This window comes from Erpetoichthys calabaricus, chromosome 11 (genome assembly GCF_900747795.2).
Source record: "Erpetoichthys calabaricus chromosome 11, fErpCal1.3, whole genome shotgun sequence".
Classification (NCBI taxonomy): domain Eukaryota; kingdom Metazoa; phylum Chordata; class Cladistia; order Polypteriformes; family Polypteridae; genus Erpetoichthys; species Erpetoichthys calabaricus.
Genome location: NC_041404.2, coordinates 149,444,456 through 149,464,069, shown reverse-complemented (window position 1 = coordinate 149,464,069; position 19,614 = coordinate 149,444,456). Strand labels below are relative to the sequence as shown.

The 19,614-nt window shown below is 44.3% G+C and overlaps 1 protein-coding gene across 1 annotated transcript in view; it reads left to right on the top strand.

Moving 5' to 3' along the window:
• Positions 1 to 19,614, top strand: part of zgc:153896 (uncharacterized protein LOC569930 homolog) — a 50,092-nt gene that overhangs the window by 27,599 nt on the left and 2,879 nt on the right. Inside the window, exons 4-5 of the mRNA XM_028814627.2 lie at positions 1,058 to 1,310; positions 18,049 to 18,151. Coding sequence (XP_028670460.1) covers positions 1,058 to 1,310; positions 18,049 to 18,151 — 356 coding nt within the window. The remainder of the gene's footprint in view (positions 1 to 1,057; positions 1,311 to 18,048; positions 18,152 to 19,614) is intronic.

Sequence of the window (19,614 nt, the reverse complement as noted above, 5' to 3'; positions counted from 1 at the left end):
TTATATAAAATATCATATTTTAAGTCAAATGCACTTTATTACTACAGATGTTTGTGATGCGCCATCTGTTGGAATGACAAATGCAGAGCATTTTATTAGTACATGCATTACAAAATACATTTTACAGTTAACGTCGAGGTCTACGCCGATTATTTGGACTTCAGCTTGTCTTAGAAAGGTAGCACAGCTCGTTATAAAAAGGAAATGAGAAGCTGTGTCACACGGTAAAACGCTAACTGCCAAGCAGCACACTTGGAGCACACCATACTTTAAACCTTTGTCCTGTTTCCTGGTTCTTATTGTAGCAGCATCAATAGTTACTAAGAATACTGCAGTGGTTTCTGGGTTGGGATGCTTTGGGAGCATAAAACACTGAGAATGTTCATTTTGACAATGGGATGTTGATCAGTAGTTGCCCAGCAACTAGAAAGCATTTTTGAGACAATTGTGAGGAGACGACGATTAGATCATTTCAAGTCCTTCATAACTTGAGACAGAGCTCCAGTTTCCTTCCACAGTCCAAAGTCATGCAGGTTCGGTGGATTGCTGTTGCTAAATTGGTCCTTGATGTGTGTGTGTGTGTGTGTGTGTTCACTCTGATGGGCTGGCGCCCTCTCCAGGGCCTGTTCCTGCCTTGCATCCATTGACTGCTAGATCAGTGGGTTTGGAAGACAGATGGGTGGATGGATGGACCTGCTGTGGTGCATCTTCAGGTCAGCACTCACCGTCTGTATTGCTCTTTCTTTGTAATCATACAAAAAGCATCCACCCGTTTATCCTTCCATTTTCTGACTCATTCAGTTCAGGATCCCGTTATTACTGCGCAGCAATTGAAACCAAAGCCTGGACTGGACGTCAGCTTATGGTGGGGAATAAAATCCAATGAGAATTAAAGTTAACCATTACACATAATGTAACCCTTTTTTCAAATATTCCAAACGGTGTTATGGTGAGCTACTGTAGATATTACGATGGGGAGCCTTTGCACTTTTCCCCTTACCCTCTAATTTGTATTCCCAGACAATCCCAACACTGTTTCAATGTGTTTTTCCAACAGAGAATTATACTTAATGTCAACAAAGGAGATCACAGCTTTACTAACGAGCACATGGATATGAAAACCATCTTCCGAGCCTTTGGCCCCGACTTCAAGAAGAACTTCCTGGCCGCTCCCTTTGACAGTATCAACATCTACCCTCTGATGTGCAAACTTCTAGGGGTCTCCCCCACCCCTCACAATGGCTCCCTGGCCTACACGCAGGACATGCTGGTGGATGATATTGAAGTGCAACTGACGCAGGAGCCAACAGGTAAGAAAGCCGAAGCGAGTGGAAGAAAAGGGCCGAGAGTTCAGCCTTATGGTTACGGGTTGGCTTTGGGGTATCCTGTGTTTCCTGAAACCCGATCATCTTAAAGGCGAGAATGCGCGAGAGTTTATTTACTGGAAGACCTACTGTACAAGCTATTAACAAAAGCATTAAAAACCAACCAGAAAATCAATTCTGCAAAAAAACAAACAAAAAAAGGTGTTTGTGGTGACATTAAAAATACATCTGCACAATTATTAATGATGAGATAATATCGTGTGCTCGAGTGTTTGTTACAGTAGACAGAATCGTAACATTTATTACTCCTGTGACTGCTCTCAGTGAAGAGGTACCTGGCACAGGTAGTCCAACTTCTCCAGGATGGCACATCAATACGTGCCATTGCCAGAAGGTTAGCTGTCTCCCCCAGCACAGTCTCAAGGGCATGGAGGAGATTTCAGGAGACAGGAGAGCTGGACAGGGCCCCTCGTAGAAGGTCCTTAACCCATCAGCAGGACCCACTGGTATCTGCTCCTTTGGGACAGGAGGAACATGATGAGCACTGGCAGAGCCTACAAAATGACCTCCAGCAGGCAGGCCACTGGTGTGAATGTCTCTGACCAAACAATCAGAAACAGACTTCATGAGGGTGGCCTGAGGGCCCGACATCCTCTAGTGGGCCCCGTGCTCACTGCCCACCCGGCACCGTGGACCTCGATTGGCATTTGCCATAGAATACCAGAATTGGCAGGTCCACCACTGGTGCCCTCAGCTTTTCACACATGAGAGCAGGTTCACCCTGAGCACATGTGACAGACGTGAAAAGGTCTGGAGATGCCATGGAGAACGTTATGCTGCCTGTAACCGGTTTGGTGGGGGGTCAGTGGGAGGCATGTCCATGGAGGGACACACAGACCTCTACAGGCTAGACAACGGCACCTTGACTGCCATTAGGCATCAGGATGAAATCCTTGGACCCATTGTCAGACCATATACTGGTGCAGTGCATCCTGGGTTCCTCCTGGTGCACGACAATGCCCGGCCTCATGTGGTGAGAGTATGCAGGCAGTTCCTGGAAGATGAAGGAATTGATCCCATTGATTGGCCCCCACGCTCACTCGTCTGACCTCAATCCAATAGAACACCTCTAGGTGGGACATTATGTTTGGGTCCATCCGACACCTCAGACTGTCCAGGAGCTCAGTGATGCCCTGGTCCAGATCTGGGAGGAGAGCCCCCAGGACACCATCCGTCATCTCATTAGGACGTTGTCAGCCATGCATACAAGCACATGGAGGGGGGGCCATACAGACTACTGAGTACGATTTAGAGTTGCTGCAATGAAATTTCGGCAAAATGGACTCACTTGCCTGCCGCATCATTTGATTTCTGGGGTGTCTTTGAATTCAGCCCTCTGTTGGTTGATCATTTTCATTGCCATCCTTTTGTTCCTAACACATCACCATATCAGTCCATAGCAGTAGAGATGGCCGGCAGGATTTTTTTCCCCATTGAGATCTGATGTGTTTTCGAAGTGGGCCTTTAATTATTTTGAGCAGTTTATATATATATATGTATATATCTATATACAGTGCATCCGGAAAGTATTCACAGCACGTCACTTTTTCCACATTTTGTTACGTGACAGCCTTATTCCAAAATGGATTAAATTCATTTTTTTCCTCAGAATTCTACACACAACACCCCATAATGACAAATTTTGCAAATTTATTAAAAATAAAAAAATTGAGAAATCCCATGTACATAAGTATTCACAGCCTTTGCTCAATACTTTGTCGATGCTCCTTTGGCAGCAATTCCAGCCTCAAGTCTTGTTGAATATGATGCCACAAGCTTGGCACACCTGTCCTTGACCAGTGTCGCCCATTCCTCTTTACAGCACCTCTCAAGCTCCATCAGGTTGGATGGGAAGCGTCGGTGCACAGCCATTTTAAGATCTGATTTTAAGATTTTAAGACCCTCTGCAGTTTGCCTATCAGGAGAAGGTGGGAGCGGAGGATGCCATCATCTACATGCTACACCGATCCCTCTCTCACTTGGACAGAGACAGTGGTGCTGTAAGAATTATGTTTCTGGACTTCTTTAGCGCCTTCAACACAATCCAACCTCTGCTCCTTAGGGACAAGCTGACAGAGATGGGAGTAGACTCATACCTGGTGGCATCGATCGTGGACTATCTTACAGACAGACCTCAGTATGTGCGTCTCAGGAACTGCAGGTCTGACATTGTGGTCAGCAACACAGGAGCGCCACAGGGGACTGTACTTTCTCTGGTCCTGTTCAGCCTATATACATCGGACTTCCAATACAACTTAGAGTCCTGCCATGTGCAAAAGTTCGCTGACGACACTGCTATCGTGGGCTGCATCAGGAGTGGACAGGAAGAGGAGTATAGGAACCTCATCAATGACTTTGTTAAATGGTGCGACTCAAACCACCTACAACTGAACACCAGCAAAACCAAGGAGCTGGTGGTGGATTTTAGGAGGACCAGACCCCTCATGGACCCTGTGATCATCAGAGGTGACTGTGTGCAGAGGGTGCAGACCTATAAATACCTGGGAGTGCAGCTGGATGATAAATTGGACTGGACTGCCAATACTGATGCTCTGTGTAAGAAATGACAGAGCCGGTTATACTTCCTTAGAAGGCTGGCGTCCTTCAACATCTGCAATAAGATGCTGCAGATGTTCTATCAGACGGTTATGGCGAGCGCCCTCTTCTACGCTGGAGTATGTGAATTTCCCCTTGGGATTAATAAAGTATCTATCTATCTAAGATCTCTCCAGAGATGTTCAATCAGATTCAAGTCTGGGCTCTGGCTGGGCCACTCAAGGACATTCACAGAGTTGTCCTGAAGCCACTCCTTTGATATCTTGGCTGTGTGCTTAGGGTCGTTGTCCTGCTGAAAGATGAACCGTCGCCCCAGTCTGAGGTCAAGAGCGCTCTGGAGCAGGTTTTCATCCAGGATGTCTCTGTACATTGCTGCAGTCATCTTTCCCTTTATCCTGACTAGTCTCCCAGTTCCTGCCACTGAAAAACATCCCCACAGCATGATGCTGCCACCACCATGCGTCACTGTAGGGATGGTATTGGCCTGGTGATGAGCGGTGCCTGGTTTCCTCCAAATGTGACGCCTGGCATTCACACCAAAGAGTTCAATCTTTGTCTCATCAGACCAGAGAATTTTCTTTCTCATGATCTGAGAGTCCTTCAGGTGCCTTTTGGCAAACTCCAGGTGGGCTGCCATGTGCCTTTTACTAAGGAGTGGCTTCCGTCTGGCCACTCTACCATACAGGCCTGATTGGTGGATTGCTGCAGAGATGGTTGTCCTTCTGGAAGGTTCTCCTCTCTCCACAGAGGACCTCTGGAGCTCTGACAGAGTGACCATCGGGTTCTTGGTCACCTCCCTGACTAAGGCCCTTCTCCCCCGATCGCTCAGTTTAGATGGCCAGCCAGCTCTAGGAAGAGTCCTGGTGGTTTCGAACTTCTTCCACTTACGGATGATGGAGGCCACTGTGCTCATTGGGACCTTCAAAGCAACAGAAATGTTTCTGTAACCTTCCCCAGATTTGTGCCTCAAGACAATCCTGTCTCAGAGGTCTACAGACAATTCCTTTGACTTCATGCTTGGTTTGTGCTCTGACATGAACTGTCAACTGTGGGACCTTCTATAGACAGGTGTGTGCCTTTACAAATCATGTCCAGTCAACTGAATTTACCACAGGTGGACTCCAATGAAGCTGCAGAAACATCTCAAGGATGATCAGGAGAAACAGGATGAACCTGAGCTCAATTTTGAGTTTCATGGCAAAGGCTGTGAATACTTATGTACATGTGCTTTCTCAATTTTTTTATTTTTAATAAATTTGCAAAAACCTCGAGTAAACTTTTTTCACGTTGCCATTATGGGGCGTTGTGTGTAGAATTCTGAGGAAAAAAATGAATTTAATCCATTTTGGAATAAGGCTGTAACATAACAAAATGTGGAAAAAGTGATGCGCTGTGAATACTTTCTGGATGCACTGTATGTATGGAAGAGAAGGTCTGTAATACGGTTTGCATATTTGCAGCTGGAGATCCACAAAGGGAGAAAAATGAATCACGTATCATGAAGTAGTTTTTATTCCTGAGCTTTAAGCCCCTGCTAGGGGCCTTCTTCAGAGGATAACGCTTAGACTTACAAGAATCAAAGGCAATACAGTAATCCCTCGCTATATCGCGCTTCGCCTTTCGCGGCTTCACTCCATCCCGGATTTTATATGTAAGCATATTTAAATATATATCGCAGATTTTTTGCTGACAATTTCTGCGGATTTCTGCGGACAATGGGTCTTTTAATTTCTGGTACATGCTTCCTCAGTTGGTTTGCTCAGTTGATTTCATACAAGGGACGCTATTGGCAGATGGCTGAGAAGCTAGATTGCTTACTTTTCTCTCTCTCTTGCGCTGACTTTCTCTGATCCTGACGTAGGGGGATTGAGCAGGTGGGCTGTTCGCACACCTAGACGATACGGACGCTCGTCTAAAAATGCTGAAAGATTATCTTCACGTTGCTATCTTTTGTGCAGCTGCTTCCTGAAACGACATGCTGCACGGTGCTTCGCATACTTAAAAGCTCGAAGGGCACGTATTGATTTTTGACTTTGTTTTTCTCTCTCTCTCTCTTTGTCTGCTCCTGACGGAGGGGGTGTGAGCTGCCGCCTTCAACAGCTTTGTGCCGCGGTGCTTCGCATACTTAAAAGCCAAATAGCCCTATTGATTTGTTTGCTTTCCTCTGTCTTTCTGACAGACTCTGCTCCTGACGCGCACTCCTTTGAAGAGGAAGATATGTTTGCATTCTTTTAATTGTGAGACAGAACTGTCATCTCTGTCTCGTCATGGAGCACAGTTTAAACTTTTGAAAAAGAGACAAATGTTTGTTTGCAGTGTTTGAATAACGTTCCTGTCTCTCTACAACCTCCTGTGTTTCTGCGCAAATCTGTGACCCAAGCATGACAATATAAAAATAACCATATAAACATATGGTTTCTACTTCGCGGATTTTCTTATTTCGCAGGTGGTTCTGGAACGCAACCCCCGCGATGGAGGAGGGATTACTGTATATAGCAAAATTAGGTGGGGGGGGGGGGGTACTCGTTGTAACGTTTTATTTATTATGAACATGTACTACTTAAGTTTGCATATGCTGGGTTTATGTCCAAGTGTCTGTTAATGGCGTTTTTGTCTCTCTGGCACTTTTAGTACTGGCCTTAAATTTTACTTGTACATTGTCCCAGTTAAACGTATGTCCTGTTGACTTTGTATGCGTATATATATATATATATGTATATATATATATATTTTTTTTTTTTTTTCTTCTCAAGCTTCTGTAAAATGTTAATTTCTCCTTTGGACACATAAAGTATATCTAATCTAAATTATGAGATTCAAAGTTTAAATTTCATTTAATTATTCACTTGCAATATTCATAAACTCATTCATTTTTACAACCAGGAGAAGCTGGCAGGGTGCTGGGGTCGTGCAAAGGATTTGGGCCAAGATAGAAACCCCCACCCCACAAAGGGTGCAGGACGCGGACACACACACACACACACACACAGCCCATATAGAGTAGCCAGTCACCCTGACCTGCATGGTCTAACGATGTGGGATTTTTGGTGGACCATTTTTCAAAATGTAATTTTAATTTTTGCATCCAGCCCAGTAGAGACCTTGTCGCCTGTCGTGTGATCTGGCATTTTATTTTCGACCTGGTCCTCTAAGGTGTGGTCCAGTGGAGTTGATTTTGGGTCACTGCATTGCAAGGTTATTATAGTTAACGAAAACTAAAATCAAAACTGAAACTATTATTAAAAAAACATTTTCGTAAACTGAAATAAAATAATTAACAAAACCGAAATGAAAAACTAAAACTAAACGAAACTATTAAAGTAGCTGGAAAGACTAACTGAAATAAAATAATAATTTACTAAAATATTTTTAGTTTTCGTTTTCGAATGAATATTCTTGCCATTAGTCTTTAACCCTTGTAAGTTTTAACTCTAAAACAAAAAGTCATCCACCACGAGCTGCCCGCACATATTAATCCAGCGAACGGCAGCTGGTGACGGAGGGCGGCTGTTCACACAGCATTTGCGGTGACAGAGCAAGCTGAATACAGGTGCGTAAAGCGTGTGAAAAAGAAAGTGATTTACATGCCGCCTTTCTTTGCGCTTGTTGTATATCATGACATAATGCAAAAGGCCGAAATCAGAATGTGCTGGTCAACAAAACGTTTACCATATGGACAGAAAAATCATGAGCGAGTAACGTTTCAGTTTATTTCTCGGGTGACTGTTTTTGGTTGACAGCAATTCACCTGCCACTTCGCACAGGAGAAATCGAAGTATAGAGAAAGTATAGTAATCATGAAAAAATTCTCAATGAAAAAAATATTGACGTTATACACCTCCCAGAGTCCAAAAATACTGTTTTTCGGAATTGTGTGTGTGTGTGTACACGCGCGTGTATGTGTCTGTGTGTGTGTGTAAACACGATAACTCAAAAACACAACTAGATAGATGGATGAAATTCGGCATGCGGTTGTTACACCACAATTGTAGGTCTGTATTAACTTTTGGGTCAAATCCATCACCCGGAAGTGGTACTTTACCTGAAGACATCCGATTTATTCAACATTACTTTTATAATAATTGTTCAATATATTATTAATTTGATTTGTTGGTGATGGTTCCATAATGTACATAATATATAAATCTAATCTTTGTCTTGCGGTTTACTCCTCAAATATCCATCCCCATATCTGAGTATACAAGAAAGTCGAGGGGAGACCACTCACAATTTTTGAAAATAAACGGCACTGATCAAGAGACTGACTAGGTGATCATACAAGATCAGCATATTGTTGCTGACCAATCACTTTTGCTTTAAAAACATTGTTTAAGAACAAAGCGATACAAACAAAGGTAGAGAGTCTGACAAGTGATGAAAAACGAAACATACTAATGTGTTTTTCCATTTATTCTATATTTATTAATTTCTCTTTTTTAGTTCATATTCACAACTCAAAATACCTAATATTATGAAAGTAATCCATTAGCAGAATTCTATTTTAAAATATTTATCTCCCTTTTTTCAATGTTTCTCTCTCTCTCTCAAAATAGATAGTTGAAATATCATATACATTTTGTTCTTAACATCAGCCATACCATACATATTGCATACTAGGGAGTTTTCCTGCCTTACATCCAAACCTGCTGGGGTAGGCTCCAGGTTTCCTGTGATCCTGCTCTGGATAAACAAGTTTAGATAATGTACAGTATATATTGTTCTTAATCTCAGATGCTGTCCCTGTTGTTTTGTGCCTGTCTGTACTCCTATTACCTACTCTTGCCCTGCTCATTATGGGTTTACTGTCCTTATGGTAGGCTATTCAAGACTCACCACCTCTAACCTTAACACTACATGCTTGTTTTTCTTTGTTTCCCTTAGTACAGCTAGGTGGGGTCTGCACACTGATTCAAGTCTAAGAGCCCTATTCTTCCTAAGCCCCTGTGATTTTCATGAGAAAATATTTTAAAAATTATAAAATTGTGTAAAATTATTCATATTCAGTATCTAGTTTTGATTATGCTTGTTTTTATCAGACAAAAACAAAACCAGATAGTAAACCAGGCAGTGTAGTAAGCTTCCACGAACATTAAACTCATATCCAAATCTGTTAAGTGTACAGTTCTGTCTGATATTGCCACAAAACTAACTCCGTAGGGGCTCCATGTCATAATTACTAAAACTAAAACTGAAACTAATATATATAAAAAATAAAATAGAAATATCTTTGTGAAATAAAAACTAAACTAAAACTAAAAATACACGATGAAGGAAAACTAAAACTAAACTGAATTTCCAAGTAAGGTTTGAAAAAATATAGAAATAAAAACTAATATAAAAAGACAAAACTATAATAACCTTGCTGCATTGAGACCCCCCCTCTGACAGGTCCTAGAAGCCATGGGCTCCAGTGCACTCTGAGCTGTCAATATTAGTGAATGGGCTGCTTGAAGACACTTACACAAAAAGTCATTTTGGACACCCTTTTTATTTTGACACAATCTTGGAATCCACGGCTAAAGCACATCACGCAGTTTCTAGCCATAGGTTGTGTCAGACTTGCCGATCTTCTCACTTGACCGAGTCGATTGGCATGATTGAAAATCGCTGGCCATGTCATATTTATTGGCTGCATGACCACCTTCCGGTACAGTTGTGCCCGCCCCTTTTTCTGACAGCCAATAGCGTGCTGCCTGATGGAAAGGGTGCTGTATGAAGGGTTAACAGAAGTCCCGCCGCCATCTCTGTCCTTTTTCTCTTTTTTTATTCTGCTGCGGTACATAAAACACGACACATTAGACTGACGAGCTTCTCTTCTACCTCACAGGTGGTGCAGTGGTAGTGCTGCTGCTGCTTTGCAGTAAAGAGACTGTCGAAGATCATGGGTTCGGTTCCTCTCTGTGTGGATAGCGCTTTGAGTACTGAGAAAAGCGCTATATAAATGTAATGAATTATTATTTCTTACTAGATAAAGAGCCCGTTTCGAATAGTAATAAGTATAAGCACCACAAACCTGATATAGGTGTATTGAATGAATGCGTAATTAGGCCTCGAGCTGTAGTCGAAATCGCCTTTCAGACCTCTAGAGCTTTAATCGAAGTGGCATTTCTCTTTGAATTTTCGCGGCCATAAATCCGCCGCCTGTCGCGATGTCGGTCTGGTAAGGTTTTTCGGGCAGCTGCGCAGAAGGCGACTGCGCATTCGGCTTCGGGCGGACGTCAGTGAGTGAGTGAGTAGGCTGGTGAATTATATATAAGATTCCTCGTCACTTCATTCTATGTATTGTATTTCTTGCTGAGCTCTCATGTGCACACATTGCTCCCCAAAGACTGTCATGTTACTGGAGTGAGCCACGGACTAGGTGGAGCGGGTATGTGACATCATGTGACTGTGAACTGGAGGTGACACGTTACACAAGCAAACACAGGGACAGGCCAGCACTGGGCAGCCGTAGGGGCTCAGCAGCCACGTCAAAAGAAGCCACAAGGATTTTATTCCAGACGGGTTATCTGCTCGTAAAAAGCAGAGTGAAAGAAATGCTGAATGAATTATTAAGAACAAAAGGGTGAAAAAATGTTAATAAGACAAATGTTTGTTTCAAAAAGCTGCAACAGCAGAGTGTGTCGAGCCAAACGAAAATATTTAGTCGCTGCATATCATTGAAATGAATTCTAAACAAGACGACCCACTCACTCGTACTTGGGTTCGCGGTTTAAATGAGACGTCAGAGCACAGCTGTCTGCCACACCTGGGATCACGCGGAGACCTGATCGGACTTTAAATTACAGCCATCAAGCGAAATGAGCGTCTTCTTGAGAAGTCGATTAAACATTTACAAGACAAGTTCTCTTTTCTTTTCTTTTTTTTTTACTTCAGGGTAGAATTGATTTAGTAGTAGAGGGCTATATCAAAAGGTGGAGAGCCTGTTATTTGTGACTTGTTTTCCATTAAAATATCATTTTGCAGCTAATGGAATGTTCAGATGACAAAACGATTGTGCCGATGGTTAATATTTCATCACACTCTGTTGGAAATGGGATACAAGAACAAAAGAAATATGGGTGGGTGGGGGGAATAAATAAATAGAAGCCCCTTTGGCTTATAGAGGCTCACGAGAAGGTGCGCCACGTTAATGAGGTAATGCAGATCGTGTGCACTTCATCGGGGACTAATTACACAATCATTTACATAAATCACTAATTATGTGTGGTGGTGGGCACAACAATGGGGGGCAGCACGTGAGCAGGTGGGCTCACTGTGTGCCAAAGAAAGATGGAAGACAAAGCAACATGATAACTGAAAGAGTGCCTTTCCCTTCTGTCTGTTATGTTGTGCCTTTTGCTCATTTATTATTATATAGTGCCTTGCCTATCTATCAGTAAATCATATAGTGTCTTTTGATGATCAATAAATCAATCATATGGTGCCTTTTGCTTAACTATTATTATGTAGGGCCTTTCCTATCTTATCTATAATATAGTATCTTTTATTTCCATCCATCCATTATCCAACCCGCTACATCCTAACTACAGGGTCACGGGGTCTGCTGGAGCCAATCCCAGCCAACACAGGGCACAAGGCAGGAAACAAACCCCGGGCAGGGCACACACACACACACACACACTAGGGACAATTTAGAATCGCCGATGCACCTAACCTGCATGTGTTTGGACTGTGGGAGGAAACCGAAGCGGTCCACATGACCATCATCATCATCATCATCATCCAATTCTTCCATGAGAACCCTGAATACCATGAGGACTGATTGGGGTTATTGATGTCAGGTAGAAGGCCTAGAGGGGGCTGGGTGGTCTTGTGGCCTCAAAACCCCTGATTTTAATTTTTTTTTTCTCTGGAGTTTTTTTTTTCTTTTCTGTCCTCGCTGGCCATCGGACCTTACTTTTACTCTATGTTAATTAGAGTTCCCTAATGTTAATTATTTAGTCTTTTTTCTCTTTCTTCATCACGTAAAGCACTTTTGAGCTGCATTGTTTGTATGAAAATGTGCGATAGAAATAAATGATGATGTTGTTGTTGTGTCGTTCTTGTTCTGCCGGTCCTGCAGCCCTGGCTTGTTTGCACCTTCCAGCTCCGCCGTCCTACCTGCTGCCATCTTGCCCGCTGTGCTTGACTGACTTTAACTGTGTCTCTTACTTCGTGGTCCTCTCACTATTAAGCAATGAATAACAATGAGCTTAATTAAAATGCCCTCTGTATAAATTAGGGCAGCTCATCTTTATCAATGACGTCCTCCCAGGGGTCTTCCTCATGAATATACCATACGTTAATAAAGGCGCTTTCTTTGCACTTTTATCTCTTAGCGGTCGGTAACTCGAAACAAGAACGGCAGCCGTCAAAGTTATCCGAGTGTCCTCCGATCTTCTCCGCTGGCCAGTCCGTCAGTCGCTGTCGCAGACCCTGGCGTGGCGTGGCGTGGACGGGATGCCCTCAGCTAGTGATGTGGGTACGAGCGTTTTGGACGGACCTCAGGCGTTCTGACGTGCCTCAGCGGCTCGTGTTTCTTTTCTTTTTCAAGATCATGGGGGTATTTTTCGTACGTGGATTACTCGCTTAGCCGGATGTAATTGTTGACGATTTGGCCTGATCCTGGATCTGTCGGTTTTTTGAAACTCTTGCTGGAAGTGTTGTCATAGGAACGCATCCAAATCCGCAAACCTGCTCGGAGCAGGTTTGTTCTGCGTAAACAAGGATTAGTTTACACACGTGATCAGTGACGGTGTGGAAGTCATCCAGTCAGGGCTTCGCCGTTCATGAATGAGCGACCAATTGATATTGGTGCGCAAATTATACGAAGAGAATTTCATATAAAGAGGGTTTTGCGCGATCGGCAAGATCCTTTATTGCCCCCGGAGGAAATTCTGTACGAAAGATACCGCTTTAGCCGAGGGGGAATATTGAACCTCAAAGATTTATTAGCTCCGTATATTCGAAGTCAAACTCGGCGAAGTCGGGCTCTCACAACCACACAGACAGTAGGCATTGCTTTGAGGTTTCTTGCAAGCGGCACTTTTTTATATACTGTAGGCGATGCGGAACATCTATCGAAAAGTGCAGTTTGCCAGGCAATTCGTAAAGTCTGTTTGGCTCTGAAACATTTCCTTCAGGTTTTCATTGTGTTTCCTGGACACCTGCGTGTGCAGACAATAAAAGAGGCGTTTCATGCCATTGTAGGTAGGTAATACACAGGCTAAAACACCCACAGTTCCATAAAGAATCCCACAATCAGCCTAACATTCTCATTACCAGGATTTCCAAATGTGATTGGGGCACATGGAACTGATCACAGTGGAGTTTGATCAAACATTATTTGGAAAATGTACCTCTCCTCCTGATGAATAATCAGACACAGTGTCTTCATCAAATATTTGACCTTCGTTAATATCTCGTTGGTCAGACACAGGTTCAAGGGATATGACATTCCCTGCAACTGACCCAACAAAAAAGAGGGCTATATGGAACATACCTATAGCACACATGGAGGACAAATATATGCAATGACCATCCTTTACCTGAAATGAAGTGACCACTGCATCCTGCCACTGGTTCTGAGGAGGAGCTTCCCCCTGGAATGCCCTCAGAAACAGGGCGATGGGCATTTTGCTGGAGAGCCAACTCTTCTGCAGGGGTTAGGTCTGGACCGCGTGGACCTCCACCTGTTTTTTGCTTGTCTGCCTCCTTATTAGCTTTAAAATTAATGTTTTTTATATTATATATGATTCTTTATGTCAACAATTCTTTAAATAGTTATATACCAATATTTACCAGTTTGAAGTATATTCTTGTACTTCACTTTAACCTGTTCCCATGTTCTCCTTGTGCTCACGTTTGATCTGGAATTATGACATATTAAATAATAATTAATGTGACACATAGGAAATGAAACGCTGCATTCAGTAAGTACAATGTACACTTTTTAGCGTTTAATTTTTTCGGCCACTTTTTGCCAGCCGTCTTTTCTGGTCTGGGCTGCTTTTGCAGTGTTACCGCTTGTGTATATTAAATCTTGAAATTCTTTGTGTCCTTCGAATAAAAGGTCTTGCGCCGCGTGTGTGAAAAAAAAAAAATGCGCCCGTTCTTTGGTCATTTTGTTACAGCCTATCAAAGACTTGCTGATCATGTTTTCTAGACTCAATATATTTGGGCTTTTCACTCAGCGCGGGCGCGCGCATTCATCTCGTATGATTAGATCCAGCTACACTAATCTAATACACAGCTGCGTTTGAAAAACCGACTTATCTGGATGAGTTTCACTGGCATTAACTCATTCAGGATGAGGCACCTGATCTCGGATTGTTTAAGCGAAGTACGAAAAATACCCCCCATGGCGGCTTCTCGGAGTGCGTTTACAAACACACACAAAAGGCGAAACCGCTTTTGTGTATAAAAACAAAACACGTGTGTGTTCACGTATGGAGTTCTCTTTTGGGAAAATGCTTTGATATTATAAATAAAACCGTTAAAAAGTTAAACAGCATCAACAAGGGGCTGCTTTTTATAGCCAGTATTCATACCATCCTGAAGCACGTGACCTGGCATGCAACACTTTTTATAAAACAAGAAAATGACCAAAAGTAGCTGTGTATTTCATGAGGGTTCGTGGATTTAATAACATGCAGTTTTTCATACAAAAGTAACGCCCCGTATGTAGCGCATTGCCATGTATAATAAGTGACTGCGTTGTAGCAGTGCGACTGTGGGAAGAACTCCATTTCCCAGAAGCCCAAGGGGGGGGATTACCACGCATAGGATGACTGGAACGGAAGTAGGGGCTGCTGGGGACGAAAGAGGCCAGCGGGAAAGTTTAAAAGGGGGCCTGACGGAGCAAAAGATCGGTGTTTTTTTGTTTTGTTTTTTTGTATCCTGTCCAACGTGTTGTCTGAAAAGTCAATTGTGCCCAGTGGATCGTTTCCCGTTAGGATGAATGGACTGTCTGTCTCGTGCCTGCCTGCCGTGTGTGTAGTGGTGGATTAATCATCGTGCGTCTTCAAAAGGGGCGCTCAGGACTACCGGCAGGACTGTTTCACTCATTTTCTACAGAATCTGTTCTCGGGATTGTCATCTTCACACCAAACCATTTCACTTGCTTTTGCTGTATTGGACTGTATAAGGACGTTGTCGTGAGTGTTTATTGTTGTGGATTTGTCTGATTGCTGTGGTTGTTTATTGGGTTTTCATTGAATATTATTTATTCATTCGTTTATTTTGTGTCTCTGCTTGTGCAGGGTCGGGCCAAGGCTGGGTGCTGGAATCTCCACCAAAAAAAAAAAAAAAATCACTGTGACGGTACCGGACCGCTAAAACGTAACATATTTAGTTATTTTTTTGTAAGTAATGTTGCCAAATTTCAGTTAATTCTCGTTTTCGGTGAGGGTTACATTCTGGAAAAAAGTGCAGATATGGAAACTGCAGATACCGATGCACTGATCCTGATGGAAAATGGTCCATCAACCGGCCTCCGCAGCTCCCCAAACGCAGCAGCTCCACTGGATAGCCAATTGGATTGCAGGTTTTTGTCACTTGACTGGAGTCAGATGTCCCTCCCTCAACCCTAATCTTAACTGTAGTTTAACCAGGTGTTACCAAAGATATATAATACAAAGCTATGAAAACCTGCGGCCACTGCGGCCGACCTATTTTATTCAACTCCACCTACTTGAACCACCTACTTGGTGCTCCAAGGTGGAGGCTGCAGGGGTGTATAGTCGCCTCCCTGGAGTGGGAAGAGCTGATCCTGTGTCTGACATGGATACTGTTGGACTGGGGCTGAGAGCTTAACATGCATCACAGGAAAATTAATGGAAGGAATTATTAAGGAGGGCGGCACGGTGGCGCAGTGGGTAGCGCTGCTGCCTCGCAGTTGGGTGATCTGGGGACCTGGGTTCGCTTCCAGGGTCCTCCCTGCGTGGAGTTTGCATGTTCTCCCCGTGTCTGCGTGGGTTTCCTCCGGGCGCTCCGGTTTCCTCCCACAGTCCAAAGACATGCAGGTTAGGTGGATTGGTGATTCTAAATTGGCCCTAATGTGTGCTTGGTGTGTGGGTGTGTTTGTGTGTGTCCTGCGGTGGGTTGGCACCCTGCCCAGGATTGGTTCCTGCCTTGTGCCCTGTGTTGGCTGGGATTGGCTCCAGCAGCCCCGTGACCCTGTGTTCGGATTCAGCGGGTTGGAAAATGGATGGAATTATTAAGGATAAGATTGAGCAACACCTGGCAAGGACTGGAATTATTAGGAACAGTCAGTGTGGGTTCAGAAGAGGGAGGTCGTGTTTTACTAACATGCTGGAATTCTATGAGGAGACAACAAAATAATTCTTTGCATTTATATAGCACTTTTCTCACTACTCAAAGCGCTCTGCAATTGCAGGTTAAGAGCCTTGCTCAAGGGCCCAACAGAGCAGAGTCCCTTTTGGCATTTTACGGGATTCGAACCGGCAACCTTCTGATTGCCAGTGCAGATCCCTAACCTCAGAGCCACCACTCCGCAAAAGGATACGAACAAAGTGGAGCAGATGATATGATTTATCTGGACTTTCAGAAAGCATTAGATAAGGTGCCGCATGAGAGGGTGGGCATCGAACTAAAAGAAGTGGGAGTTCAGAGTGTGGTGTGTAGCTGGGGGCAGAATTGGCTCAGACACAGGAAGCAGAGGGTGATAGGCTGAGGAGTCCAATCGGAATTGGGTGAGTAGCGTCCAGCAGGGGTCAGTGCGGAGGCTGGTGTTATTTTTAATATTTGTAAATAATTTTGATAAGAATGTAACAAGCTGGGGCGGCACGGTGGCGCAGTGGGTAGCGCTGCTGCCTCGCAGTTGGGAGATCTGGGGACCTGGGTTCGATTCCCGGGTCCTCCCTGCGTGGAGTTTGCATGTTCTCCCCATGTGGGTTTCCTCCGGGCGCTCCGGTTTCCTCCCACAGTCCAAAGACATGCAGGTTAGGTGGATTGGTGATTCTAAATTGGCCCTAGTGTGTGCTTGGTGTGTGGGTGTGTTTGTGTGTGTCCTGCGGTGGGTTGGCACCCTGCCCAGGATTGTTTCCTGCCTTGTGCCCTGTGTTGGCTGGGATTGGCTCCAGCAGACCCCCGTGACCCTGTGTTTGGATTCAGCGGGTTGGAAAATGGATGGGTGGATGGATGTAACAAGCTGGTTAAGTTTGCAGATGATACCAAGATAGGTGGATTAGCAGATAATTTAGAATCCGTTATATCATCACAGAAGGACATGGATAGCAGACAGGCTTGGGCAGATGAAATGTAATGTCAGTAAATGTAAAGAATTACACATAGGAAGTAAAAATGTTAGGTTTGAATACACAATGGGCGGTCAGAAAATCGAGAGTCCACCTTATGAGAAGGGTTTAGGAGTCGTAGGGGACTCTAAGCTATCGACTTCCCGGCAGTGTTTAGAAGCCATTAAGAAGGCTAACAGACTTTCAGGTTATATAGCGCCTTGATGTGTGGAGTACAAGTCACAGGAGGTTCTGTTCAAGCTTTATAACACACTGGTGAGGCCTCATCTGGAGTCCTGGGGGCAGATTTGGTCTCCAGGCTACAAAAAGGACATAGCAGTGCTAGAGAAGGTCCAGAGAAGAGCGACGAGGCTGATTGAGGGCTACAGGGGATGAGTTTGGAGGAAAGAATAAAAGAGCTGAGCCTTTAGAGTTTAAGTAAAAGAAGATGAAGAGGAGACCTGACTGAAAGGTTTAAAATTATAAACTGAATTAGTCCAGTGGATCGAGACGGTGACTTTAAAATGAGTTCAACAAGAACACGGCGACAGAATTGGAAACTTGTGAAGGGTAAATTTCGCACAAACATTAGGAAGTTTTTCTTTATACAAAGAACGATAGACACTTGGAATAAGTGACCAAGTAGGGTGGTAGACAGTGAGACTTTAATGGCTTTCAAAACTCGACTTGATGTTTATGTGGAAGAAGTAAGTGGACAGGACTGGCAAACTTTGTTAGGCTGAATGGCCTGTTCTTGCCCAGAGTGTTCTAATGTTCTGGTGGCATCTCCTTTGCTTTGTCCGTCCAGACCCCCCATTTAGTATCTCATAGGACCCACTGAACAGCCTGCTTTTTCTTTGTTTTCGCAGCTTTGAGCATCGTAGTAATGTCCGTCTTATGTGCTCTGGTTGGCATCCTGGTTTTGATATTCATTACCTACGTGGGACACACGGCTTACAGACGGAGCAGAAGGTAAGCACAGTGGAAGACTTAGCAGGCTGTTTCATTTTATTTTTTGTTTTGTTTATAACGTCTACAGCACAGTGGTAGCGCTGCAGCCTCACACTTAAGAGACCTGAGGTTCGCTTCCCGGGTCCTCCCTGCGTGGAGTTTGCATGTTCTCCAAGTGTCTACATGGGTTTCCTCCCACAGTCCAAAGACATGCAGGTTGGGTGCATTGGCGATTCTACATTGTCCTTGATGTGTGTGTGTGTGTGTGTGTGTGTGCCCTGCCCGGGGTTTATTTCCTGCCTTGCGCCCTGTGCTGGCTGGGATTGGCTCCAGCAGACCCCCGTGACCCTGTAGTTAGGATATAGCGGGTTGGATAATGGATGGATAACATCTGCCTTATTCATCTAAACTCTGCTCATTTTATTAGAGAAGACAAAGTTCAGGTAGTCCTCATTATAATAAAGGCTCTTGAGCTTGATGGTGCAACGGTGTTGTGTCCAAAAAAGTTAGCTCAGTTTTAGAAGCAGGGAGCCCACCCAGCCGGTGCTGCAGGAGAATTGGAGGGGGGAGACCAGGAGTGGGTACAGCGCGGAGCAGTTAGCCGGCGTGTCCATCCAAGTAGGCGACTTCAAACTACTCCTTACGTCATTTCATTTAAATATGGCTGCAGTTACTCGCTCTACAGGTTTTGGGTTCAAGTCCAGTGGTGCTCACTGTCTGTGTGGAGTCTGCATCTTCTCCCTTGGGTCATGGTGGGCTTTCCACCTCATCACAAAGATTGTTGTGTTTGGTGACAGGCAACTCGGAGTTGGCCCTGTGATGGTTCCTGCCTTGCCCTCAGTGCTACCAGGGTTGGCATTGGCTCCTGGACCAGCGAGCTGAAGAAGCTGTTTAAATAATGATGGCTGGTTGCCTGGCTGGATGGACGGACGGATATCTAACGTTCATTAACCTGCTCATATTTCTATTAAGTCTCATGCTTCTTGGCCACATGGGTGCCGACTCCAAACCTGAGCACAACAACTACAACCAAACATCCATCCATTTTTCTGGTCCTACCTGCTCTACTACATGGTCATGCCAAGGCAAAAACAATCCTGGAAACATCGGGTGCTTTTCAAACCCAGATGGGAGGCCATTCACTTGTGCCAGGCCATCTTAGAATCGAATGCACATCCAAGAGGAGAGCCACTGGACACGGGGAGAGCAAATTGAACTCCCTTCTCTAGAGGTGGGGGCCACCCTACTACCCTAATATACAGTATATACTCTGTGTGTGTGTGTGTGTGTGTGTGTGTGTGTGTGTACAGACGTGGACCCCGTACAGCTCACTGATAAAGTGCTGCAGGTAGTCCTCATATGCCTCCATAAAACTGATGAAACAACAAGCAGCTGTGCCCTGTGTACCTGCACACCTTTGACATGTCATCGAGGAGGCCCAAGGAAGTGTGACAAGACCTCAGGTACGGCCTACTCTACAAAGA